At 44.2% G+C, this 27,988-nt stretch overlaps 1 protein-coding gene across 1 annotated transcript; it reads right to left on the reverse strand.

Annotated features, from left to right (window-relative positions):
• Positions 1–434: 434 nt before the first annotated feature.
• Positions 435–27,540, reverse strand: LOC136653345 (vomeronasal type-2 receptor 26-like). The gene is made up of 13 exons (XM_066630254.1): positions 27,067–27,540; positions 26,801–26,952; positions 25,987–26,068; positions 24,310–24,400; positions 23,929–23,955; positions 22,924–23,088; positions 21,053–21,163; positions 19,834–19,912; positions 6,905–7,196; positions 5,486–6,346; positions 2,867–3,094; positions 1,634–1,760; positions 435–1,339 (listed from the first exon to the last, which is right to left on the reverse strand). The coding sequence occupies exons 1-13, from the start codon at positions 27,538–27,540 to the stop codon at positions 435–437; spliced, it is 3,594 nt and encodes a 1,197-aa protein (XP_066486351.1).
• Between the last annotated feature and the right edge of the window lie 448 nt (positions 27,541–27,988).

Below are 27,988 nucleotides of genomic sequence, written 5' to 3' on the forward strand. Positions count from 1 at the left end.
TTCAGTCTCGAAAGACTATGGTATCGCGCTCTGAAAGGTGGTTCTGGAACAGCGTCTAGTGTGGCTGAAAAGGCCGATTCGGGAGTGACAATCCCTTCCACACTGGGAGCAAGTGCAGTCTGTCCCTGGCCTGTCTCCCTAGCTATGGGCCTTAACCGGTAACTGCTGCTTCCCGTGTTGTGCCGACGCCGTATGGCGAAGTTGGAGTGTCCTCTCCAGTGCGCAAAGCCTGGGTAAAGACGGTATGGAGGATAGGCTGTTACCCATGCAGCAAATCCCCCCTCTCCACGTCGCTGGAATGATCCAATGGAAAGGCAGAAACCAATATGGTTGGTGCTCACAAAGGAGTCCTGTTCAGAAACAATGCATTGTTGTTTTGGAGGGAAGTTTGAAGAAGAACTGTACAAGGCAGCTACCGAGAGGGACATTTAACATCATTGGTGGCTTTTATTTATTAGATGTTCCCTTGTGTTCAATTCAGACCTCAGAACAATAATGTAGCATTTAGGTAAAAAGATCAGGCTTAGCAGCCCAGTGCTGGAGGCTAAGATAGAGAAGATCTCCACAGCAATCATATATTTCCCTTTTGTACTCAGGTAAGTTGGAACAAAGGAGAGCCAAACACTGCAAAAGACCAACATGCTGAAGGTGATGAACTTGGCTTCATTGAAGGTGTCCGGGAGCTTCCTGGCCAGGAATGCCACAATGAAGCTGGCAATGGCAAGGATTCCCATGTAGCCAAAGACACAGTAAAGCAAGATGGGTGATCCCTCATTGCATTCTAGTATAATCTCTTCATTCATTGAGTGCAGGTCAGAATTTGGAAATGGAGGTGAGATTGCCAACCACACAGTACATATGCCTGCTTGAAGAAGGGAGCCCGAGAGAACGATGAAATTGGCTAGTCTTGTCCCCACCCACTTCCTCACCCTACTTCCAGGTTTGGTAGCCATGAAAGCCACTACCACAGTAACGGTCTTTGCCAGCACAGAAGAAACAGCGACTGAGAAGATGATACCAAAAGCTGTTTGCCGGAGGAGACATGTCACTTTTTGTGGTTGGCCAATGAACAGCAGCACACAAAGGAAGCAGAGCAGGAGGGAGGCAAGAAGAGTGTAGGTGAGACCCCGGTTGTTGGCTTTGACAATGGGAGTGTTGTGGTGCTTCAAAAATATCCCTATCACCATAGCTGTGATTGATGAAAAGGAAAGAGCGCCTGAGGCTAAACCGATTCCCAGAGGTTCCTCATAGCACAAGAAGGTTACAATTTTGGGAATGCATAGATTGTGATCCTTATTTGGGTAACGATCGTCTGGGCACTTAAAACAGTCATCCATATCTGAAAAATAAGCAGGGTGTAAATACAAAAAATTTTTTATGTGTCTTTGAAATTTGCCCAAGTGGAAAAGCCTACACCATGGCTTCCTCATGAGGAAGCTGCTTGAACCATTCACTAAGGAGGCTATACTACATCTCCAAAAATAGACGTGATAGGGCAAAACGGATGCCATTTTTGAAATTGGCACCCCAAATTCATATCAAACCACCATAAAGTTTGGAAAAAAAAACTTTTCTGACCCTCAATTTTGTAGGCCTGTGTTATTTGAGAATTTTTGTACATTAGAGCTCTCACCCTTCTTGTCAGATATCTTCCCTTCTGGACAAACAGAGCAATCATAGCAGCAAAATGGCTCCCCTTCTTTCCTTGTCTTTCTGTAGCCTAGGTGGCAGTTTTCATTACATAAAGAAAGAGGCAGTACCTAGTCCATTAATGACAGAGAAAAATGTCAGAAGAATGAGTTTGACGTCTTTAAGGTACAAGAGAATACACAGAGCTATATCCAGTGGCATCACTAGTAATTGTGTCACCTGCTGTGGGAGGCCAGTGCATCACCACCATGATTTACTTCCTCCCTTGCAGTGGGTGGGGTAATACCTCAGGCGGTGTGCATGGTGATGCACCAGTGCCAAACCCCTGCTGGGTTTTTTTGTTATAATTTTTGATAGAATAGAGATATTTCAATTTGGTTTGTTTCACTGCATCCTGCATGAAATCACACATTGAATGATATATAACATGATGGTATTATTTGAAAATACCAAGATTTTAAAAATTTTGGTGAGTGGTGGTTTCACCCTCCCGTGCGCGTCACCCAGTGTGGCCCACACCCCGTTAGCGATGCCATTGCAACTTTCTAATACATAAATAATATGTATTGCATGAAACACAAAACACACGTAATGTTATAGTAAAGGAGAACTTGACATTCACATGCTTAGTTTAGGCCAGTGATTTTCAACCTTTTCCATCTCACAGCACACTGGCAAGGCTCTAGAATGGTCAAGGCACACCACCAGCTTTTCAACCATTAACAAGTCACACTGTGCTGCCAATGGGGGGCGCACATCCCCCAACAGCCCTACTAATAAATTACCCTCCCCCAAATTCTTGCGGCACACCTGGGAACCACTCATGGCACACCAGTGTGCCATGGCACAGTGGTTGAAAATGGCTGGTTTAGGCAAACAAACATAATATTTGTATTTGAATATTAGAAGATTGTAATTGAAAACCATTAGTTTCAAAAAATATCTTCATGTCCTTAACATAACAGAGATAGAGCTGTTTTTATTTATTTATTTATTTATTTATTTATTTATTTATTTTTGTAGCTTTAGTGCTCTGATGCATGTTGGGTTATTAAAGCACGGAGACAGTAAAGGAAGAGACACACACAGTCTGGTTCACAGTGTAGAGGTCATCCATGCATCATGTTTCATGAAAAAAAACACAACTATATCTAAAATCAGGAGACTGGACTGTAAGATGGGATATAAATACCCCAAATAAATAACTAAGACCTACCTGGTTAAACGAGCTGTGCCATACAATGGCATCTGTATTAATGGATAAGGCTTGGTTAGGAGGGCCCTGGTAATCCATCTTTCCAACTTTCACTCTAACAGAAGTCTGATTTGGGAATACAATCCAGTTGATAATATCAAATTCTGTTATTAATACCCCATTTTGATCAAAGGAAATCTTGTCTCCCACACTATTATTAAAAGACAGTTGTTTCAGGAAATGGTGGAGCTAGATTGAATAGGAAAATACCAGTTGTTAACACACACACACACACACACACACACACACACACACACACACACACACACACACACACACACCACATCTAAACAACTCTATATAAACATCATGTGATTGAAAGAAGGGCAGTTCTGAATGATTTAGCATACTTTTCTAGCACAAAGATATTGTGTATCTGGGTGGAAAAACTAAGGCTAAACGAATGAAACTTCAGGCGCAGTCCTAACCAACTTTCCAGCACTGACCTAGCCACAATACAGCCCCAAGGTAAGGTAGCAAACATGCCCTTACCTTAAGAAGGCTCCCTTGACTGCCTCCCCATTGCAGGATGTAGTACACACCACATTGGCACAGCTATGTCAGTGCTGGAAAGTTGGTTAGGATTGCGCCCTCAAGGTCCAATCCTATCCAACTTTCTAACTCTGATGCAGCCACAACACAGCCCCAAAGTAAGGGAACAAACATTCTCTTACCTTGAGGAGGCCTCCATAACTGCCTCCCCATGGCAGGATGCAACAAACGCCCCCCTTGGAACTGCTGCATCAGTGCTGGAAAGTTGGATAGGACTGGGCCAGCAGATCCCAAACTATCTTTTCCCCTCTCCTGCCAATGCTGGCACACAAAAATGAGTGTGCTGTATCCATGAATAAGGCGAATAAGGAGGCTTTGGATGGAAAGGGGGAATTTTTTCAAGTCCAAGGAGAAGTTTAAGTGCAAGTCCAAGGAAAAGGGGAGGGGAGGCTCCTGGTTTTAGAGATAGGCTACCTCAGATTGCCAGATGTAGGGGAGGGCAGCAGGACACAGGTTGTGTCTTGTTGTCTTGTGTGCTCCCTGAAGCATTTGGTGGGCCACTGTGAGATACAGGAAGCTGGACTAGATGGGCCTTTGGCCTGATCCATCAGGGCTCTTCTAATGCTAGTAAGAGGGGATAGGATTCAGTGCATACTATTACCGCCAGATCCATCCCCTCCCAGAGCTTTCCCATCCTATTTCTTTCCCTTCACCACCCAGTTTTGCCCCTAAGGCAGTATTTCTCAAACTGCGGGTTGGGACCCACTAGGTGGGTCGCAAGCCAATTTCAGGTGGGTCCCCATTCATTTCAATATTTTATTTTAATATATTAGACTTGATGCTGCCATGGTAGGTGACTGCATCTGGGGAAATGTTACAGCTCTGTACTTTTAACAGGCTACTATATATATGCTTTTAACAATGATAGTAAATGGGACTTACTCCTGGGTAAGTGTGGGCAAGATTGCAGCCTAGGATTGTGAAAAATTTTCCTGCTTGATGATGTCATTTCCGGTCATAAGATCACTTTTGTTGGGTCCTGACAGATTATCATTCTAAAAAAGTGGGTCCCAGTACTAAACAGCTGAGAACCACTGCCCTAAGGCAACCCAAGGTGGCTTACAAACAGAGTGCAGCAACAAGCAAATACAAACATAACAACATAGTATAATGAATTAACCCATTTCTGCCCAGCCCACAGGTGTATACATTTGATCCCTATTGCGTATATGCAACGTTGGGCAGAAATAGCTTAAAGGGCATTAGCTTTTCTTTCATTAATCCTTTCCCATTATTGGTTTGATTCAGTCACACACATATTGCTACTGCCATCAGTAAAACAGATCTTTCCAGACCCCTATAAAAAACAATACAAAATTAGCAGAAAAAAGAAAAGTGAAAGTCTGAATTCCACAACTTCTTCATGCTAGAAAAGGACCTTAAAGGCCTGATCCTAAGTGGTAGTGGGCGCTGTGCTGTCAGGCACTTTTCAACTGGTGGGAGACACCCAGTTCCAACAGAGAGGTGCTGGGTCTCTGTGCCAGAAGGACATGCTGGTGGAGCTCCTGGTGGTGAGTCTTTTCATGATGGGGGAGGGCGGAGGAAGGCAGGGAGGGGGAGAACTGGGTGTAGGGAAGGCAGAATGGGGGAGAATCAGACCCAGGAGAGGGGTGGGGACTGTGGCAGAGCCCACCACCAAATCCTAATCCCCCTCCAGAGCTGTGGAGCCCTAGGGTTGCCTAGACCAATTGGGGTTGTCTGGGCTCATCACAGGGTAAGGGAGACTTCTAGCAGTTTCCCTGGCTCCACAGGATACAGCAGCTGCCATTCTAGCACTGCTGTATTTCTGGGTACTGCGGAAAGGATTGGGCTGTAAATGACTCCCATCAGCCCTTCTTTCAAACATCCCATGAAAAATGTCCCATGAAAAAGCCTGAAGAAATCTAGGGTAGGTCTCCATGGGAGGATAGACATTTCACAGGGTTGGTGCCACCACCAAGAATGGCAATAAGGCGCTCAGCTGGAGTAGCTCTCACTGCTACAGATCAGGCACGAACTGCTTCCCTGAGTAGAGTGCCTGGCTGCTACCTGCCATGGCTGCTGATTCTGAAGTTTTATTTTCTCTTCCTTTATCACTGCTCTGCTTCTGGTGTTGGATGAGAACATGGCATGCAATGCATGGGCCACAGCATAGGCAGCGTTGTAAATACTGTAGCCGTGCCCAGTTACGCTCATTTCAAAGTAAGGCCCAGAAAGGTCCCCTAAGTTTTCCTCTCCTGTGCACAAAACCCCATCCATGTTGTCCAGATCTGAATTTTGAAATTTACAACCAAATGACTGCTCCCAAAATATCCTGATAAAACCATCTTCTTTGGTGTTGGATGGGCTTCTGTTCTGAAGAAACTGTTGAAACCTTAGTAACTCGCGTGAATGAATTGCAAAGGCTAAAGTACCATGGAGAATGTCTATTTCCCAACCATGTTGGAAGAGAAATGTGGTGAGCTCCATCTGGGCTGATAGTATCCACACTTTGTATTTTGGCTGTTGTATTGTGTCTTCCATTTCTGGTGCCCTTAGTAACCATCTCAAAGTGATCATGGAATTAGCTTCTCCATAAAAGATCACTGAATTAGCTGTGCTGTTCATGATTCTTGCATAAATGGAGTACACCCAAGTGTTCATCTTTGCAACATCATCATAAAAATGGAGATTGCGGTATATTTCGGTGAAGGCAAAACATATGCCCTCCTGAGAGAAGAGTGGAAGCATCTTCTGCACAAATCTTTCTCCATTATCACTATTGTCAGCAACGAATCCAACCCACATCCAGTTGAAATGGAGAAATAACTGGAGAATTCCCATATACTGATGGGCTTCATTTGGGGTCATTTGATAGAAGGAAGGGACTTGGATGTTATCAGACATCCCTGGATTAAACCCATACAGAAGCTAAAGATACATTTGGAGGGAAGGATAGATGGAAAGATTTTCAGTAGGAAATAACTTTGAGTCTCTCTCTCTCTCTCTCTCTCTCTCTCTCTCTCTCTCATCCTGTGCATGTCTACTCAGAAGTAAGTACTATTATGTTTGATGGGACTTACTCTTAGGAAAGTGTAAATAGGATAGCAACCTGAGTTACCATGGGTAGATAGCCTCATGGGAAGATTATGAGGAACTGGCTTCTTAGATTATTGTGAGGCATAGTAATGTTTTTTTTAGTGCCCATATCGGCATAGTTAAACACTTTTTCCCCCAACTGATATTAGTGAAAAGTCAGGGATGCTATCTTTTCTCAGACTGATGCATATGACTATGGTATAGATAAGGCAGGGTTTTGCTTAATGATATGACTGGATCTTAAACATTTTCTGTGGTCTACAGATTCATACAAATTGTAAGATTGTCCTAGTTATATGAAATGTTCCAATTGCTCTCAAATTTACACATTCACATCAGGAAAGAAAAATGAGCTGCTAAATGTCCATAATATACCCCCTCGCACCTCACCTGTGGAGTCTTGTAGAGGCCCAACACATTTGCCATTTGGTAGGAGTTGTCTGAGTACAGTGCCCCAATAACTGCCATTAATTTGTCCCAGGTGTCACATTTATAGTTGGGGACAAACCTGTTCCTCGTTGACAGCAGTTGAATTGTGGCTTGATATGTCCAACTTGCCTTCAGATAGTTGTCATAGATGTTGAATCCCAGGGTGATATTGGGTAAAATGTGGAGGTTTTCATTTATCTCCTTTATTGCAAATACTAAAGCCATGATATACTGATAATTCTTCGTCACAGCCCTAGAATGAGATTAATATTTTGTGCAGGCAGCAGATTTTGCTATTCATAGATTGCCCTCATTAATGTGTATCTCATTATGGATACATTGCAAAACTTATACCCTATATTTTATAAATCAAATATTTAAGACCATAGATAATATAATCATATCATATTGGGGTAGAAAAATGGTGTAGCTAGAGGGGGTGCAAAGCAAACGCTTCTGTCACCCAGCATGGCTTTGAAAGGGAGAGGGAGGAGCCACTTGCATGCCACAGTGAGGCTCCCTGCAAAACTTAGTGCTTTGCACCCTCTCTAGCTACGCTGGGGTTGAGAACCATATTAATCTTCAGACCAGATCTGCTATATTGTCTCAGTTAGGTACATATTTTGAGGACAGTGTGTGCGTGTAGATGCTCTAAAATGGAGAAATGCACATAAACTGAAGGGATTCTCATTTCTCTTAAAAAACAACAACAACATCCCTGCTTCTTCCAATAATACCCAGTATATATGTATTCATACATACACAGCCTAATCATATTGGGTTCTATTACTGGTGGAACTAGCATTCTGCAGCATTGACTGCCTTATGGCAGTTGCAATAAGTGCTCCAATAGCACCAGTGGAAAGGTTGGAGTGGCATAATGCATTGTGATGGAGGAAAGATCATCGAATGCGCCAAGTAAGCAGGTGAGGCAGAATGGGGAAGGGGGAGAGAGTAATGGGCTAGTGACGGGTAGGAGGAAGGCAGATCAGGTCTTAAAAGGAGCATGTTTGGTAGCAGTGGTGGCTGCCAACTCCAAACCCCCTTCCAAATCCTGTGCCCCAGGTTCACACATTCTGCGCCATCCGTTTTGCTAACACAGGTCTGAGTAGACACTTCTGTGTCATGGAGGCTCACTCTGTAAGGCAGTGGTTCTCACAGATTTAGCACTGGGACCCACTTTTTAGAATGAGATTCTGTCAGGACCCACCAGAAGTGATGTGATGACTGGAAGGGACATCATCAAGCAGGAAAATTTTTTCACAATCCTAGGCTGCAATCCTACCCACACTTAACCAGGAGTAATCCCATTTACTATCATTGGTAAAAGCATATACACAGTAGCCTGTTCAAAGCACAGGTCTGTAACATGTCCCCCAAATACAGTCACATACCATGGCAGCATCAAGTCTAATCTATTAAAAATAAAATATTGAAATGAATGGGTACCCACCTGAAATTGGCTTGCGACCCACAGTTTGAGAAACACTGCTGTAAGGGAATGAATGTTCACTTATCCAGAGGAGACCTCCCGGAATGTGCCCCCCCCCCCCCCGATGCAGTGTGAACCATTTTTGCCTGCTCACATTAGTATGGAGAGAATCATATGATTGAAGTATGATATCATATCATATGATTGAGTATGAAGAGAATCATAGGATTGCACTGGCAAATATACACATAAGCATTCTGTTATTATTTTTTCAACATTAGTGGTTCTTGATGCATAAAAGGGGACAAAGCATGATGTGTGTGCGATGCGATGAATAAATCAGTACTATGGAGGAGAACTCACATGGGAGAAAAATCTAATGGAGTGGAGAACAGGAAATAGGATTGCGCTAACATCTAGCACAGACAAAATATGATTACTTTGCTAAGTAGAGTATTGGGTGGAAAAGGTTTGAGGCTGCCTTTGATCTCCTTGAAATAAACAAGAATAAAAGAATAGCATTCACTAAAAAAAAGAAGAAGAAAAACCCTTACATGAATTCTTCATGTTCTAATAGGACAGGATTTTCCGTGAAGTCATACACACTAGAAATGAAGAAGCTATGAGAAGCAATGGCACCAATCATGACATCTCCTGGCTGATAATACTCATGAAAAGAGGGTTGGGGATTCAGAATCGGGCATTTACCGACATGAGCCATGAGCACCTTGTGAGGCAGCAGTATTAACAGAATCACCACACATGTCCTCATTCTGATTTTCTCTGATCACAGAATCCCCTGTCTGAATTTACAGCAAGGTCCTTGGAGTCCCCATGGTTACATCGGTTAACTTGAAAGACTGCTTGCTTTGCTAAATGAGTTGGGCAGGAACAGAAATTGTCAAGTATCAGAAAGGAGATGGAAAGAACCTTCCCTTTGAGTAGTTCCTGCCTCTGAAGAATAAAATGTTGATTATTGTCTTATCAGAGCCTGCCTTGCTCGGCCTTCATTTGGAAATCTATGCAGATATATTTATGCTATTCTTTGCTGTCTTTGTTCTTAGTTGTGAACTTGGCTGCTAGCGCTCAACTGGGGAATTAGCAAGCAGCAGAATTAATTATAGTCCTTGGTAATTACAAAGAACAAGTTGTGTATTCCTGGAGATACTGCTGAGGAGCACAAGTGTCATGTCTGAACAGAAGGGGTGCAGCCCTGTTAATTGGGCAGCAGTGACCCACAGGAAGACAGGGATCTGGATCCAAATAAATAATGTCTTTTTATCATTGGAGTGGCCTGTTTGAAACTATGATTAAAACAAAATCTGGCTCAAGTCTCTGTGGTGGTGGGGGTGTTAAACATGTTGTCTGAGCTAAATGTTTCCTCATCACTTCAGCAAATTATTCTAATTGCCTTTCAACTCTGTTGCCAGAAGATGGAAAGGACCTTCTCACAGTGTATGGGAGGGAAGGAGAACACCCATTATGTTTAAAGAAAACTCCATCCTGCCAGGGCCAATGCCAGACTTATAATCACAATTAGTTTGGTCTGAAAGAAGTATGTGGGAAGACCTCTTTTATGAGTCAGAAGAAGAATCAGTCTGCTGTTAAGAACATAAGAACATAAGAACAGCCCCACTGGATCAGGCCATAGGCCCATCTAGTCCAGCTTCCTGTATCTCACAGCGGCCCACCAAATGCCCCAGGGAGCACACCAGATAACAAGAGACCTGCATCCTGGTGCCCTCCCTTGCATTGGCATTCTGACATAGCCCATTTCTAAAATCAGGAGGTTGCACATACACATATGAACAGCCCCACTGGATAGTCGGTTGGTAGGAAGGGATTCAGACATAGAAGTCCTGAGCACCTAAATAGCTTCAGCCCCGGTCATGCCAAGGCTTGGGGGAAGGGGCATGCTCTGCCTCTGTCCAAGAAACAATAACTGCTCCTCACAACTGAAAGCAAGACTCGATTGCAAATACAGTAGTCCTCCATCTCCACCTTATGCTTTTGGAGCAAGAAGGAACCTGGGAAGGTTTTCAGCAATAAGAAAGAAGAGGCCAAACTTTCAGAAGTGATCTCTTCATTATTGTTGTGTTGATCTCGCCACCTTTCCACCACCTTTCCACATGTGGGGTGTTCCTTTTGGCAGCCCTTGTGGCAGGTTTTGCCTTGTAGCAGCCAAAAATAATTTTAAAAAGCATGACCAGACATGCTGCAGGACATAGGTACCTGCACAAGATGCTCCCCCAGTTCTATCCCCATAACCCCAGGTCCTTCAAAAGGAGGATTGGAAGAGGTAATAGGAGAGGTGAAGGTGGGGGAAGTTCATTTGAATTAATTCTGTATAAGAGCTCTGGGGCTGCAGGAAGGGGGGTGAGCAGAAGAGAGGGGGGGAAAGGAGAGGAGAGTGGGGTGGGAAGGAAGGTAGTTCAAGGCCAGGAAGCAGGCAGTATCAGCAGCAGCAGTGCCACCAATATCCTATCCCCCTTCTCAGCCTCAATCCACATCCCTGGGTTTGGTTGAACTTAGGTATATAGCTGGCTCAGTTCCAAGTAGATCCAGTGAGGTAATGAAGGCTTATACATGGCAAAGGAAGAAATTTCTCTTTCCCCAAGGAAGTTTTTGTAGCCCAAAACTCTCCAGTGAAATGCAGCATGTGCCCTGTTGGCCCAGCTACATGGCCACATGAGGAGTTTGGTAGGATTGGGCTATTTGTCTACATGATGCATTGACACAGCTCAGGTCAAAAGAGCAAAAGCACATTATGGAAAGAAACAAAAAAGATCAAATGAAGATTATTGGAATTGCATCTGAACCAGGTTCATCACTGAGATGTATTCTGTTGACCCATTAAATTCTCATAGATATTAAGATATTATGAGCATAGACTTTGTGAAAGCAGAGAAACCATACATGTGTGACAGTGAGAGCTCCATTTGCTGGAGCTTCCCACAATGAATAGCAAATCAATAAAAAAACTCCATTGAGTTCCAAAATGATGATTGGGGAAGTGGGTAGGATCTGGTGCATGCCATCAATGTCAGATCCATCTCTTCCTGCAGTCTCTCTACCTCCATTACACCTCCTTCCTTGGCCAATTTTGTTCCCTTCCATTCTCCCCACACTCCTTCTGCCTCTCTGGCTGGCTTACCTGTTCCAGCAGGTGGCCAGCAGTCTGGCAACACATGTGGGCAGGCTCAGGACTTCCTGCCTGCCCTCTGGCAGTGCACTACTTTGTCTGCTTCCAGAAGCAGCTTCACAAATGCTGTGGTGATGGTGATGGTTATGCAAGAGGGCTCACCTATGTGTCTGTCCAAGGAGATTAGGAGTTCGCTCTGTGCAGCTTGGTGAAAGGAGTAGACATAGCCTTTATACAAACAAAAGCAGCTCAGGAATCTTAGTAAAATTATATTCCCAAGAGTAGTATATAGTACATACTTCATTTCAAAACTATCTTGACAGCGGAAGTCCTGCCCCTCTTTACCAGAAACCCCGCCCCCTTAGGGGGTTCAAGTGACCCCTCAAACAACTGTCCCAAGACCGTCGACCACTAGGGAGGGGTTTTGTGGCGCCACGACATTTTGGTTTGGCAGGAAAAGGAGCCTGCCAATGAAGTGTAGGGAAGGGGTTCATGTGACCCCCTCATACAACTCACCGCACCCCCCGACCAGTAGGAAGGGTTTTTGTGGTGCCAGGACATTTGGTTTGATGGGAAAAGGAGCCCGCCAATGACGTTCAGGAAAAGAGGTTCATGTGACCCCTCATACAACTCGCCCCATCCCCGCTGACCAATAGGCATTGGTTTCATAGCTCTCAGACCACCGCAGGGACCCAATGGGGAAAAGGGGGAATGGGAACAGGCCCGGGCATGCCCCCTGTATTTATGAGCCTGGCCTTCGGGGAAGGGAGAAAGCCGTTCAGCCTGCTGCAGCCATGGCATTGCCTCTGAAAAGCTCACCCTCTTTGCCTGCCGGGGTGGAGACGCCCCAGATGCCCCCTGAGTCTGAAACCCCTGCTAGGGATTTGACCAAGATGGAGACCCTGCAGCCTTCTGGGGGGGAGACCCCACCCACTTCGCCTGCTGGGATGGAGACTTCCCAGAAGCTCCCTGCTTGTGAAAAGCATGCTTGGCAGTTGATCAAGATGGAGAGTCCCGAAGACCCGGAGACCCTGGTCAGACCAACTGATTCTCAAAGCCCTCCCGAATCGCCTAACACCAGGGTGCTCTGATCATTGTTTGAGAACCTCCCACACTCGGCTTCATTCTCTGAGCGTTTGACAGGATCTCCACCGAGGAAGAAAAGCCGCTGTTGTGAAATCGATGTTAGTGAAGAATTTCGTATGCCAATACCTATGGAGCTTCTTTACAAGCTAGCGTGGGATGAATAGACTGTGCGTTTTCCCCCAAATGGCTGTGACTGTGGGTTTGTGCTTTTCCACACAGTAGCCAAGTTTCCGGAGGCCGCGGCAATCAAGATTGTGCAGGTAACATTTTTTTTGCAGATATGCTTGATACTCATTATTGCTGTATTAATGGGTTAGAAAGACAGAAATAATAGAAATTAAGTTTTTTTTTTGCTTGTTTTTTAAAGGAATCCCCAGAGGAGAAAGAATGTCTCGGTTCTCCAAGGACCCAGAAGGTTCCAGGATATCAAGACGGCCGTACAACTTTCCGTGACATTTTAGGCCTTCAGAAGACCCCCGTGGAGCATTTTAGCCCAGACTGCCGCTCAGGCGCTATGAAATCACTCATCAGAGCTAAGATGTATGCGATCCTTAAGCATTGTTATAAGGGGTATTTACTTGACTGTTGCTTTGGATGTAAAATTAAATGCATGGATGAGGAAGCCCACAGATATAGAGATTGGGATAATTGTGATAGATTAGGTTTATTCAAAGTTGTGTGTCAAAGAATCTACTTGCAGGCAATTCTGAACACTGTGATTAATATAGCTTACAGTTTACGGTTTTTGCATGTAACCGCCACAACCGTTGATTATATTTTAAGCCTGTTCGCTAGCATGAATGCCTTTTCTGAAACACTGAAATGGCTTGATAAATTGATGAGTGAGGAGGATTACACTTACCTTGAGTATGTTCAGCCATTGGTTTCAAAAAAAAAGTATTAAAAGTTTCTTGCAAGAGGCCATTGTTGTATAAGTGTTCGTGACAAGTGAAGGAAATGTAAGAAACCTTTATGCCTTACAAAGCAAATGTCTGTTTTTTTAAAAATAAAAATAAAAAATAAATGGAAGACACACAATGTTTGCTTTTTGACAGGGGGGAGGAATGGGGGTGTGGCGGAGGGGAGGGAGGAATGAACCAATAGGAAACGGCTTTCAGGAACATGACTGGGCATGCCCGGCACCGGCTATGTATTTAAGACACAGGCCTGAGAGTAAAAAAAAAAAAAAAATGGAGAACATAGACAGGCAGTGCTTAGGTATAACTATCAATTTTTATAATGCCGTGGATCCGTGTAGTAATTCACTCGAATGGGGTACAAACAAGAATGATTTAACTGAAAAGGTTCCCCTTGAGAGTGAAGAACCAGAGCCCTGTATTGGATCTCCAGAGGGGGTTTTACAGGGGTAATTCTCTGTCCGACAGAGAGGAAATAGAAATGGATTCAGCACCCTATTGGATGCATTCCGTGGTAAGCAAAAGTGTTTTTTTGGGGGGTGGGGGGCATGGAGTGGTTTTGATTTTGAGCACATGGGTGGGGGTGGTAATTATTTGCATTTTTCTTTTAAATAACCAGATGTGGGAATTAGACGTTGTGCCACTAGACTGGTCAGCTGATGGGGATACCGGTGAATATATCTGGAAAGTCCCAAAGAAGACAAAGCCATGGTGTCCATGCATGTCTGTATGTAAAATTTTACAGTGGGGTGGGGGTCTGAAATATAACTAGACACCTCAACCACTGAGGAAAAAAAAATGTGGTTGATGAGACATGGTTGTTGTTTTTTTGGGGTTTTTTTGTCTTGTCTAGGAAATTGAAGAGGCTGTTGGGGGTCTTGAAAAACTGAGCCTCAGTGAACCGTTAGGCTGCTCCTGCTCCCCTAAAATTCCGGAGGAATGAAAATAGTTCTGAAGAAAAAATAAAATCGCATTGAGTTATCTGATTGTGCACATTTCTGTGCTAACTGAAGCCATGGAAAAGCATGAGGAAATTTTAAAAAATATATATTATACACCTGAGGCTGTCGGGAGCTTTGGAGGGGAAAACACCCTCTTTCAAGAGGCCAAAAAGCATAGTAAATCTCTGACTCAAAAACATGTTCAGGAGTGGCTTGCAGAGCAAGATGCTTACACATTGCACAAACAACCACGAGTACGATTTAAGAGAAACAAAACGGTTGTTTCAGGAATTGATGCACAATGGCAGGCTGATTTAGTGGAAATGCATCAGTTTTCTAGTTCAAAGCGGGGCACAAGTACATTTTAATGGTGGTGGATATACTTTCCAAATACGCATGGGCAGAAGCTTGAAAGACAAAACAGGTAGACAAGTGGCTGCTGCTTTTCAGCACATTTTCAAACAGGGGAGAATACCACGCAAACTGCAGACTGATTCTGGTAAAGAATTTCTAAACCGGACTGTGAGAGAACTATTAAAAAAACAAGGCGTCCATCACTTTGTTACAGGGAATGAGGTCAAAGGGGCTGTTGTGGAATGTTTTAATAAAACATTAAAATCAAAAATGTGGAGATTTTTCACAGCTAACAACACTTTTAGATACAAAGAAGTGCTGCCGCGACTTATAAGCAGTTATAACCACACGGTGCACAGAATAACCAGGGTTCGACCTGCAGATGTGAACCATTTCAACACTGTGACTGTCTGGAAAACAATGTATGGAGATTGGGTTAAAGGGAGAAAAGAGGTTTCTGTGTTCAGAAAAGGAGATCATGTGAGGATCTCTAAGCTCAAGGGGGTATTTGAAAAAGGTTACGAACAAAGCTTTACCAGTGAGATATTCATAGTCGACCAAGTCAGCAGCAAGGGGATAAGACCCATGTACAGCTTAAAAAATTATGAGGGAGAGAGCATTGCAGGGGCTTTTTATCCTGAAGAATTACAGAGAGTGAAGGCAGGAAATGAAAGTTTTTACAGGGTTGAAAAAGTTTGGTGAACGAGTCACAATCATAAGAACATAAGAACATAAGAACAGCCCCACTGGATCAGGCCATAGGCCCATCTAGTCCAGCTTCCTGTATCTCACAGCAGCCCACCAAATGCCCCAGGGAGCACACCAGATAACAAGAGACCTCGTCCTGGTGCTCTCCCCTACATCTGGCATTCTGACTTAACCCATTCCTAAAATCAGGAGGTTGCGCATACACATCATGGCTTGTACCCCATAATAGATTTTTCCTCCAGAAACTCGTCCAATCCACTTTTAAAGGCGTCTAGGCTAGACGCCAGCACCACATCCTGTGGCAAGGAGTTCCACAGACTGACCACGCGCTGAGTAAAGAAATATTTTCTTTTGTCTGTCCTAACCCGCCCAACACTCAATTTTAGTGGATGTCCCCTGGTTCTGGTATTATGTGAGAGTGTAAAGAGCATCTCCCTATCCACTCTGTCCATCCCCTGCATAATTTTGTATGTCTCAATCATGTCCCCCCTCAAGCGTCTCTTTTCTAGGCTGAAGAGGCCCAAACGCCGTAGCCTTTCCTCATAAGGAAGGTGCCCCAGCCCCGTAATCAGCTTAGTCGCTCTCTTTTGCACCTTTTCCATTTCCACTATGTCTTTTTTGAGATGCGGCGACCAGAACTGGACACAATACTCCAGGTGTGGCCTTACCATCGATTTGTACAACGGCATTATAATATTAGCCGTTTTGTTCTCAATACCCTTCCTAATGATCCCAAGCATAGAATTGGCCTTCTTCACTGCCGCCGCACATTGGGTCGACACTTTCATCGACCTGTCCACCACCACCCCAAGATCTCTCTCCTGATCTGTCACAGACAGCTCAGAACCCATCAGCCTATATCTAAAGTTTTGATTTTTTGCCCCAATGTGCATGACTTTACACTTACTGACATTGAAGCGCATCTGCCATTTTGCTGCCCATTCTGCCAGTCTGGAGAGATCCTTCTGGAGCTCCTCACAATCACTTCTGGTCTTTACCACTCGGAAAAGTTTGGTGTCGTCTGCAAACTTAGCCACTTCACTGCTCAACCCTGTCTCCAGGTCATTTATGAAGAGGTTGAAAAGCACCGGTCCCAGGACAGATCCTTGGGGCACACCGCTTTTCACCTCTCTCCATTGTGAAAATTGCCCATTGACACCCACTCTCTGCTTCCTGGCCTCCAACCAGTTCTCAATCCACGAGAGGACCTGTCCTCTAATTCCCTGACTGTGGAGTTTTTTCAGTAGCCTTTGGTGAGGGACCGTGTCAAATGCCTTCTGAAAGTCCAGATATATAATGTCCACAGGTTCTCCCGCATCCACATGCCTGTTGACCTTTTCAAAGAATTCTATAAGGTTCGTGAGGCAAGACTTACCCTTACAGAAGCCATGCTGACTCTCCCTCAGCAAGGCCTGTTCGTCTATGTGTTTTGAGATCCTATCTTTGATGAGGCATTCCACCATCTTACCCGGTATGGATGTTAGGCTGACCGGCCTATAGTTTCCCGGGTCCCCCCTCTTTCCCTTTTTAAAAATAGGCGTGACATTTGCTATCCTCCAATCTTCTGGTACCGTGGCTGTTTTGAGGGATAAGTTGCATACCTTAGTCAAGAGATCTGCAACTTCATTCTTCAATTCCTTAATAACCCTTGGGTGTATGCCATCAGGGCCCGGTGACTTATTGATCTTTAATTTATCAATGAGGTCTGAAACATCTTCTCTTTTAACCTCTATCTGACTTAACTCCTCGGTTAGGAGGGGCCGTTCGGGCAGCGGTATCTGCCCGAGGTCTTCTGCCGTGAAGACAGATGCAAAGAACTCATTTAATTTCTCTGCCATCTCTAAGTCTCCTTTTATCTCCCCTTTCCCTCCCTCACCATCCAGAGGGCCAACCGCTTCTCTGGCGGGTTTCCTGCTTCTAACATATTTGAAGAAGCTTTTATTATTCCCCTTAATGTTGCCGGCCATGCGTTCCTCATAGTCTCGCTTGGCCTCCCCTATCACCTTCTTACATTTCTTTTGCCACAGTTTATGTTCCTTTTTATTCTCTTCATTAGGGCAAGACTTCCATTTACGGAAGGAAGCTTCCTTGCCCTTCACAGCCTCTCTAACTTGGCTGGTTAGCCATGCAGGCACTCTCCTGGATTTAGTGGAACCCTTCTTTCTTTGCGGTATACACCTCTGCTGGGCCTCTATTACTGTTGTTTTAAGCAGCCTCCATGCACTCTGGAGAGACTGGACTCTTTTTACCCTCCCTTTCAACCTCCTTCTAACCAGCCTCCTCATTTGAGGGAAGTCCGCCCGTCGGAAGTCAAGGGTTTTTGTTAGAGATTTGCTTAGTATTCTTCCCCCAACGTGCACATCAAAACGGATCGCAGCATGATCACTGTTCCCCAATGGCTCAGTAACGTTTACATCTCTAACCAGGTCCTGCGTACCGCACAAAATTAAATCCAGAGTCACCTGTCCTCTGGTGGGCTCCTTGACTAGCTGATCTAAGCCACAGTCATTCAGCACGTCAAGAAATCCGGTTTCCTTATCGTGACCAGAACACAAATTGACCCAGTCAATATGAGGATAATTGAAGTCCCCCATGATTACAACCCTGTCCTTCCTTGTCACCTCCCTGATCTGTTTCCTCATTTCAAGGTCCCCATCAGATTTCTGGTCTGGAGGACGATAGCACGCCCCCAGTATTACATTGCTGCACAAGCCTGGTATTTTAACCCACAGAGATTCTACGGTGGAGTCGGACCCACCTTCAATCTCTACTTTGCTGGATTCTATCCCTTCCTTAACATAAAGGGCCACCCCACCTCCAACACGCCCCTGCCTGTCCCTCCTGTAGAGTTTATAGCCCGGGATTGCGGTATCCCACTGATTCTCCGCATTCCACCAGGTTTCCGTTATGCCCACTATGTCAATATTTTCCCTTGTCACCCGACATTCCAGTTCTCCCACCTTTGCTCGTAGACTTCAGGCATTCGCATAAAAGCATTTATACACGGAATGCCCCAGGATGGGCTGCTTATTCGCTCCTTTGTCCCCGCATCCTCTCATTGTGCCAAACCGTCTATCACATCCCATCACCCTACCTTTCCCAATTTCTTCTCCTACCCTGCCTTTGTCTTGTTGTTCTCTAACCTCCCCATCCTCATCCCATAGGGATGAGGAGTCCCGAACCGGATGCCCCTCGGCTCCTGTCGGCCTTCCCCCAGGGATCAGTTTAAAAGCTGCTCTGCCACCTTTTTAATGTTATGCGCCAGCAGTCTGGTTCCATTCTGGTTCAAATGGAGCCCGTCCCTCTTGTACAGGCCCCGCTTGTCCCAAAACGTTCCCCAGTGCCTAACGAATCTAAACCCCTCCTCCCTACACCAGCGTCTCATCCACGCATTGAGACCCCTGATCTCCGCCTGCCTAGCTGGCCCTACGCGTGGAACAGGTAGCACTTCAGAGAACGCTACCTTTGAGGTCCTGGCTTTCAGCTTCCTGCCTAAAAGCCTAAATTTGGCCTCCAGGACCTCCCAGCTACACTTGCCCACGTCGTTGGTGCCGACATGCACCACAGCCGCTACCTCTCCCCCAGCACTGTCTACTAGCCTGTCTAGATGAGAAGTGATGTCCGCAACCTTCGCACCAGGCAGGCACCAGGCAAGTCACCAGGCAAGTCACCATGCGGTCCTCACATCCGTCGCAAACCCCCCTCTCTATGTTTCTAATAATCGAATCCCCCACTACAAGAAGCCCCCGACCCCCCTCCCGCCGAGGAGTATCCCGAGTGCGCTCGGATACGGGCCCATCCCCTGGAGAAGGGATCCCCCCTAGGGGATTGTTTCCCTCCTCTCCAGGATGACGTCCTCCAGTCCCGAGACTTCCCACCCGGGCAGCCGAGGAGCTGCACGCCTGAGGTTGGGACGAAGCCTGATCGTCCCCGGAAGTCTCCCCACGGTCCTCCTCTGGCTGCCTGCGCTTCTCCAGGTCGGCCACCAAGGCTTCAAGGGAGCGGACGCGTTCCCTGAGAGCCTGGAGCTCCTTGCACCGAGGACACACCCATGACTTATGCCCCAGAGGCATATAATCATACATGTGGCACTCGATGCAGAACACTGGATAGCCCCCACCCTGCTGCTGGCTGTCTGACTTCATAGCTTTTGTTGTTGTTGTTGTTGTTGTTTTATTTAGGGGTCCTTTTAAAAACCGTACACTGGATAGCAGCCCTCTTCTCTAGGGAAGAGGAAGGGCAGCGTATGGGGCCCTGGCCTCCTCGCCCTGCTGCTGAACTTGCCCAGATGCTAAACTCTTGTGCCTTACCTGGCACTTAGTTCCCAGAGGCACTGGGGGTCCCAGAGGCCACACGCGTCTGCAGAGGAACATGAGCTTTCCCCGCACCCTAACAGGTAATACAGGGAACAAGAGACTTCTTGGGGGAAGCACTTTTGTTTTTACAACACCAAAGTAGCAAGAGAGGGCCAAAAAGTTTTTGGTGATAATATCCAGATGCCCCAAAGGATATTTCTTTGTTTTGTTCACATAAGGATACAGGCTCGTGAAGTCATAATAACATATTTCCTCCCCCTCTTTGGGCTTGTAATAGAGGGTTATGGCATTTGTTCTCCCACCATACAGAGCATCTCTAGGCTGCAGAGGCTGTGGTGGGTTTATTTCAGATAGAAATGCTTTAAGCGCTGCATCGCTGGCTAACATAGCTCGTCATTTGTGTTCCCATATAGCTATGATCTCAAAGCCCATGTCTCTGATATCACCCTCCCTGCGCATGGTCTCATAATAAAGTATTTGGTAGGTTGTGTTCCTGAGCAGGTTTATATCCATATCCTTGTATCAAATGGGGCACCCGTGAAAAAACAACCGTAAAATTCAAAAGCTGTTGGTTTGCCCCCAATCACTGCATACCCGTCCAGATAAAATTCACCCACCCGAAATTCTCCCCCTTTCAGAGCATGTCTGATCTCAATTGATTCTTTATGCTCCAGATATATCAGCCATTGTATAGCCGGAGAGGAAAACCTTTTTCCTCTCAAGAGGTAGTTGTCCCACGGAAGAATAGCAATGGTATCGCTTTCTAGAAACATGTATCTAAACATGGCCATAGTGACGCTAGTGATGGTTAGGTATTGAAAGGGGTCTAGCCCATCCCTCCTCTTTGATTTAGTCATCCCTAGGATTTCATCCCTGAACAGCATACAGGCCTTCTTCAGTATTTTTACATCCTGCTGGCAGTAATGTGCTAGCTCTTTCTGGAGAATAAAAATGTTATTCTTATTTTCCTCATACCATGTGAGAAAATCTTTTTTCTCATCAGGCATCATGGTGTCATACCCGTAAAATTTCGGGTGGGGGAGAGGTCCTCGGTAATCCCAGTTTTCAGCAGTGTTAAAAAAGTGGGGAAAATAACCTTTGCAGCCCTCAAACCCCAAAGCCTTGGGAAGCTTCCCAAACTCCAAGGGGAGGAAGTTTAAGCTGTCTATAAATCTAATTTTTATTTTTTTCACGGTCACACACATAAGTTTACCTCCCTGAACAATAAGATTCAGCTCCATCCTTTCCTTCACCAGCTGGTTTAAGATAAAGTAACTGTCATACCCCTTTGCATTGTGTGCCAAAAATGTGAATTCTTTGAAATCTGGGGAGATAAAAGTTGTGATGAAGTATGTAAGTCAGCCTTTGCCCTTGAACTCCCAAGTTGCCCCTTCCACTGTACCCATCGCATATATGTAATTTGGAATATGAATATCTGTCTCCTGCGTACATTCAAAATCAAAAAAGATATAGTTGTACGAAAGTTTGGGCTTCCTAAAATGGGGAATGTAACAGAAATGGCCTGGAATAGGTATATTAAGACACTCCAGACACTTTCGCGGCTTGTAATAGTGGTCCTTAGTAACATAACTTCCACATTCTACACACAGCTCTTTAGAGAAATAGTCACTCTCCCTTTTGGCCGCTAATTTTTTATGAATGTTTAAACATCTCTGAGAAGGGCATATCAGATTGCAGCTTCCACACTTTTCCTCAACCCCCCCAGTACACTGTTTCCGCAAGCAAAAACGATAGCGAAATCTGCAAGTGTGTGTGTGAGCATAAGGTGTCCCACAGAGGGAACAGTAATTTCTAGAGCCAAAGAATCCTTTCATGTTTAGAATTCTGTAATAATGCTCATCGTGTAACAACAGAAAGTAGGACTTGTCATGTATAGGGGGACCCATTCTAAAGATTTCCCAGCCTTTATCACCATGAATGACAACCCCTACATTCACTTGTAAATACCTTTCAAATCTCCCCAGGTCTGATAGTAGTATTTTTTTATCAGGGCCAATCCCCACCGCCTCATACAGCTGACTTGCACCCTGTAATAATTGATAATCAGTAAACCTTCACCCTACTATGAGAGATAAGAGACTCCCCCCAAAGCACAGGTTGCTGTCCCCATTATTCAGGTCCACAAGGTGTTGCTTTTTATTTTCTATGATCTTGCTATAAAGGATTGTGCTTATGAGTCTATGCCCTCGCCCCCGTCTGTTTCTGATAACCAAAACAATGAGACACAGCAGACCATTAAGATGAACTTCTGCGTTGCTCTGAATAAGATTCCCTATGTTAGCAAAAAATGAGGCAGCGTCCAGAGCTCTCCTGTGTCTCCTCGTGGAGAAGAGAGGGTTATTTAACCCCCGTCCCTCAAGACACAATTGCACTACATCAGAGTCCTCTATCTGGTCACGTAACTCATCAAACAATTGCTGAATGCTGTTGGTAATGGCTTGTTCCACCAACAAAGGGTGACTTAAGCGTTCCAAATTTACAAAATGGAAGGAAAATGTGTATCTGGAGACAGGGAGTCTTGAAGCATGCCATTCCCAACACCCCACCCTTTCCAGGTAGACTCTTGGCTGGACATCCTCCTCCTCCCCCTCCTGTAGTGCTCATGGTGGAATATCCGCTATCAGAAATCAGGGTGTCTGGGTGTGCATTTGAGGAATACCTACTATCAGATTGATCTTCCACAACTGCCACTGCCTCAGGTGCAACAGCAGCAGCAGGAACAGGGGACCCTTGGGGTATGGGTGAAAGCCCCCTCTGCCCTGTATCAGAATCATCATCATCAGAACCCTCTGAATCAGAGGAGTCCTGTGGGGTGTGTGGGAAGCCCGCCCCAAATTGGTTCACCCCCATAGCAAGTGGAGACTTGTGTGGTGTCTGGCTCAGGTTCCCCTGCAGACTCTCAGGATAGATGTGGAAGTTTTTAATATTTTCTTGAAAAGAAACAAGCATCTCTATCAAGCCCCTTCCCCTGAAACAATGAACACCCGTATTTTTTTAACTCTGAATTCCAGTAGTTAATCTGAGCTGCCAGTTTTCTCTCCTTCTCAATAACTGCATTCATACACTGGCTCAATAATCCTCCCAATTGAAAACATTCATCCGTGTCAAGGTTTCTTGTTTTCTTCTGTTTTTTCTTAGGACCATCCGCAACAAAATCTTCAGTTTCACTGCCAGAAAAAGCTCTGCGCTTACGGTCGGGGATTGGTCTGCCAGTAGGTGTGACACTTCCTAGAAGGAAAAAGCATAATTTCTTTTACTGATGGGGGAGACTGCAAGACTAATATTAGCATTTTTTATTATCATCATCATTAGTAGTAATTAATTTATATTTTATTCAGTGATACCTTTCTGAATGCCTCCAGTAGAGGTGCCAGGTCTTGGTGACATGGGAGATTTTCTTTGTTTTTGCAAACCCTCATTGTTTCCTGCATGTGGAAAAACCATTTTTTAAAATCAAAATCTCTTAAAAAACTGACATCCCGGGGGGGGGGGGGGGGAAATGAGGTCAGGGATTCCCCACACCATTTTATTATTATTAATAATCAATATTTAAATTATACAGTGTGGTCATGGAAAAGCTGCTACCTTTCTGAATGAACGCAGTAGAGGGGCCAGGTCTTGGTGTGATGGGAGTGTTTCTTTGGACCACATTACCAGGTGCTAGAGGCTTTGGCTCTGGATTTCCTGCTTGTGGAAAAAAAACCCCAGATTTTAAAGTCATTTAATTTTTTAAAAAACTGGCTGCCCTAGAAAAAAAGAGTCCATGGGTTACCTCCCTCTGGGCCTGTGCTGGTTTTTGCTGACCCTCCAGCAACTATAAGAAAAAAGGAAAATGTTTTTAAAAATTTTTTTATTGTAGAAATTCCAAAACCTTTTGTTATTAACCAGGTTCATCACCTCTCTTAAAGAGGTTTGTGCCACCAATACAATTGGCTGTATGAGAAAGCTTCTGACTGCAGCATCAGCACCAGCAGCGGAATTTCCTACACCAGAAATAACCAATTTTATTTTTTTACACTGCATGGTTATAAAAGTGAAATTGAAGGGCTAGAAAATCAAAATCATTACCTTTCTTGAAGAAAATGGGTGAATCTCCTTCAAAAGAAATAAAACAGAAAAATTAATTATAATTTTTGTAGGGGAGTCAGTTTTGTTTTTTAAAAAATAAGAGGTAAAGTATAACACACCAGAATTTGGGGTTGATCTGTTACTTGAAGGTAGTCCACCAGTTACTTTTAAAAAGAAAAGATATGGAAGGCCACGTTACTGATTTTTAAAACTGAGACTCTGGAAACTTTAAAAAAAAATATATAGGCACATCTTTACCTTTACGAAAAGTAAAAACCTTTTTTTTTTGCTTACAGCCTGTAAAAATGTGGAAAATCAAATTTTAAAAATAGGCTTGATTATTCAGCAACTTTCCAGTTAAATGTTATAGACCCCTCTTACCAGTATTGCCCCCTGACACAGCAGGGCCTGCTTGAGTAGGGGGATCTGAAAAAAACATAAAAGCCATATTTTTTGTCTGCTCAGTATTTATCTAAAAAGGAAAAATAAAAATTCAACTAAGTATTACCTTGGTTAGCAGAAGATTCATTGAGGGCTCTCAGAAAGAGAACTGTATTTGAAACAGAAGACAAGTATTTGTATCTTGTACTTTTAAAAATTGATAGGAAATGATATTTTAAGTTTTTTAATTTTTACCATCAGATTCTTGTGAATTAACATCTTCGTCCTCAGACATTGCTAATCACAAATCTGTCTGAAAATTATAACACAACAGGAAAAAACTCAATCAAGATTTTTCCGCAATACAGCACATACCGCCCCTGCAGTGTTGGAAAATGCTCAAAACATTCCCACCCCTCCCAAAAAAAACAGAGCTTTCAAACAAACATGATTTCATCATATGAAAACTGAAAAAAGCATGACCCCATGAATAGAGACAGTCTATTAGGATTCTGACACACACACACACACACACACACACACACACACACACAGTCAGAATCCATGTTGAGAGAGAGATAGGAATTTCACTCATATCAAAATGCCCCAGAGGGTGGAAAACTCTCCCAGAATAAAAGACAACATTTTAGGAATCTGATACAGACAGAATTCAGAGCCAGAAAGATATATGGAAGTTTACTCAGAACAAAAATGCACACAGCCATTGCCCTGCTGGAAAATGGACAAAATTCATTCCCAACCCCCCCCCCCCCCCAAAAAAAAAACAGAGCTTTCAAACAAACATGATTTCATCATATGAAAACTGAAAAAAAAGCATGACCCCATGAATAGAGACAGTCTATTAGGATTCTAACACACACACACAACCACACAGTCAGAATCCATGTTCAGAGAGAGGCTTATACTCACCAAAAAAATCTGCAGCCTTCTTTCTTTCTTTTTTGGAAGATGTGCTGGCACAAAAAAGGTTTTCCCTTTTTATAGGAAAAATCTCTGCACCCCTCACATCTGGGCATACCAATTAGTTTTTGTTCCCAGGCCCTTGCAAAAACAAAAATAATGGTAAGATACTGTGTTTTTCAATCCATAAAACTTAAATGAAGTCACGGATGTTAGATGTTGATACACGTGAAAAAAATAGTTTGCAACAGATCATTTTCTGACCCTGATCATGGACTGATAAACTAGCAAAATAGATGGATGTATATACATGTGGGTAAACAGGTCAAATTCTCTTCCCATGTCAAAAAGATTGATAAAATACCAAACTATTGGGCTGCTTTTACACGTGAAAAAATAGATTGTAACAGAACAGATTCTGACCTCAGGTCATAGCCTGATGAACTACCAAAATAGATGGATTTATATACATGTGGGTAAACAGGTCAAATTCTCTTCCCATGTCAAATAGATTGATAAAATACCAAACTATTGGGCTGCTTTTACACGTGAAAAAATAGATTGTAACACAACAGATTCTGACCCCTGAACATGACCTGATAAACTAGCAATCTTTCAGTATGTTTATGCACGTGAAAAAACAGACCCCAAATTTTGCTTCCCATGCTCCTGATTTGATAAAATAGCAGATATTATTTCCCCACCTGGAACAGATTGTGTGATCAGTTTACACATGGGAGTAAAGATATCCTGTACCCCTGTGTGAGCAGCTTCTTCTTCTGTTTTATTCTCACATTCCCCCCACCCCATGTCTTCTAAATCCATTTGAATTAATCCCCTGAAAGCAACAAACACACAAGACCTTGTAAAGAATTTGATTTTTATTTCCACACACAATCAGATGAATCTCCAATGGGATCTTTTATTTCAGATTTCCCCCACATCTCTTCTCTATACTTCAATGTAAGCATCAGCACGTATGTTCATTTTTTCCCCCTAGCATGCATGCAAGCCCTGTAATTATTTTATTTCCATGCATCACATAGAACAATAATAAGCAAGCCCCCAAACATCCCCATGTCTTCTCTCTCTATATATAAATACTTCTACATTTCTTTTTGTTAGCATCAGACATTATGTTCATTTTTCCCTAGTATGCAAGACCTGTATTTTAATTCATACATTCACATATTAATAAGCACTCCCCCACTGCATATAAAACCAGAGCGATTTTGCTCTCACTACTTTTTCAACAGAAATAAAAAAAACACGGTCTTTATAATTGATCATTTTCTCAATTGCTTTGTTTGGTTCAGAAACTGATTGAATTTGCTGAAGCATGCGCATCAGGTATTCTGGGAAATCCTGCTTTATTTCCAGACACCCCAGTGAAAATGCAATACACACGATTGTATGGAGAATGCATGCAATATTTAATTTTTTTATAACTCTGCACATTTTCTCTCTTATGAAGTCTTGAGTCCATTCAAAACAATCATGAGCATCCTAGGCTGGATCCCATGTTCTGCAGCCCTCGCATAACACTTCGAAATATTTGGACAGACAGTACCTCACAATGGCGTACAGGCTTGCTCTCAGCACACTTTTCGTGGTTCTTTGCCTTGTTTGTGATGTCAGATTGTTATGTCTGTCCAGCGGGAGAACCCACAGAATGTTACGTAAAGTTTTGTAAGCATCTTGCTTCTCATCCACTGAAATAGCCTACAGAAAAAACACAAATAAGTATTTTTTTTTTTTTTACCAATTTTAGATTTTACAAATCAGTCAACACAGACACGGACGTGCACACGCATGCAGTCACGCGCACAGATTTACCTTTGGCTCTGGCTCATTCTCTGCATCAGTTTCACGAGGTACGGGTGCATCTTCCATTGCAAACTGGTAAACCAGGTTCAGAGATGGGAACGGTAACACATCTGACGTTTCATCATCATCATCACGTTTGAGTTTCTGCTTCTTCATAGGTGCTCGCGGTAGGCTTTGAGAATCAGTGGGTCTGTCCGGGGTCTCCATCCCAGAAAGCTGCACAGTCTCCGGGTATTCTTCGGGGCTCTCCATCTTGAACAGCTGCCGAGCATGCCAAGCATGCTTTTCACAAGCGGGGGGCTTCTGGGGAGTCTCCATCCCAGCAGGCGAAGCAGGTGGGGTCTCCTTCCCAGAAGTCTGCACGTTCTCCTTCTCTTCAGGGCTCTCCATCTTGATCAATTCCCTAGCAGGGGTTTCAGACTCCATCTGGGGAGTCTCGATCCTGGCAGGCGAAGTGGGTGAGCTTTTCAGAGTGGAGGCCATGACTGCAGCAGGCTGAATGGCTTTCTCCCTCCCCCGAAAGCCAGGGTCTTAAATACATGGGGCATGCCCAGGCCTGTTCCCATACCCCTTTTCCCATTGGGCCCCTGCGGTGGTCCAAGAACTACAAAACCCCTTCCTATTGGTCAGCGGTGATGGGGCGAGTGGTTTGAGGGGTCACATGAACCCCTTTTCCCGCACTTCATTGGCTGGCTCCTTTTCCTGCCAAGCCATATATTCTAGCACCACAAAACCCCTTCCTACCGGTCGTCGGGGACGGGAGAAGTTGTTTGAGGCATCACATGAACCCCTTTCCAACACTTTATTGGCGGGCTCCTTTTCCCGCCAAACCATATGTCGGGGTCCTACAAAACTCCTTCCTAGTGGTCGACGGTCTTGGGGGGGTTGTTTGAAGGGTCTCTTGAACCCCCTAAGGGGGTGGGATTTCTGG

The sequence above is a fragment of the Tiliqua scincoides genome, chromosome 5 (assembly GCF_035046505.1).
Source record: "Tiliqua scincoides isolate rTilSci1 chromosome 5, rTilSci1.hap2, whole genome shotgun sequence".
Taxonomy (NCBI): domain Eukaryota; kingdom Metazoa; phylum Chordata; class Lepidosauria; order Squamata; family Scincidae; genus Tiliqua; species Tiliqua scincoides.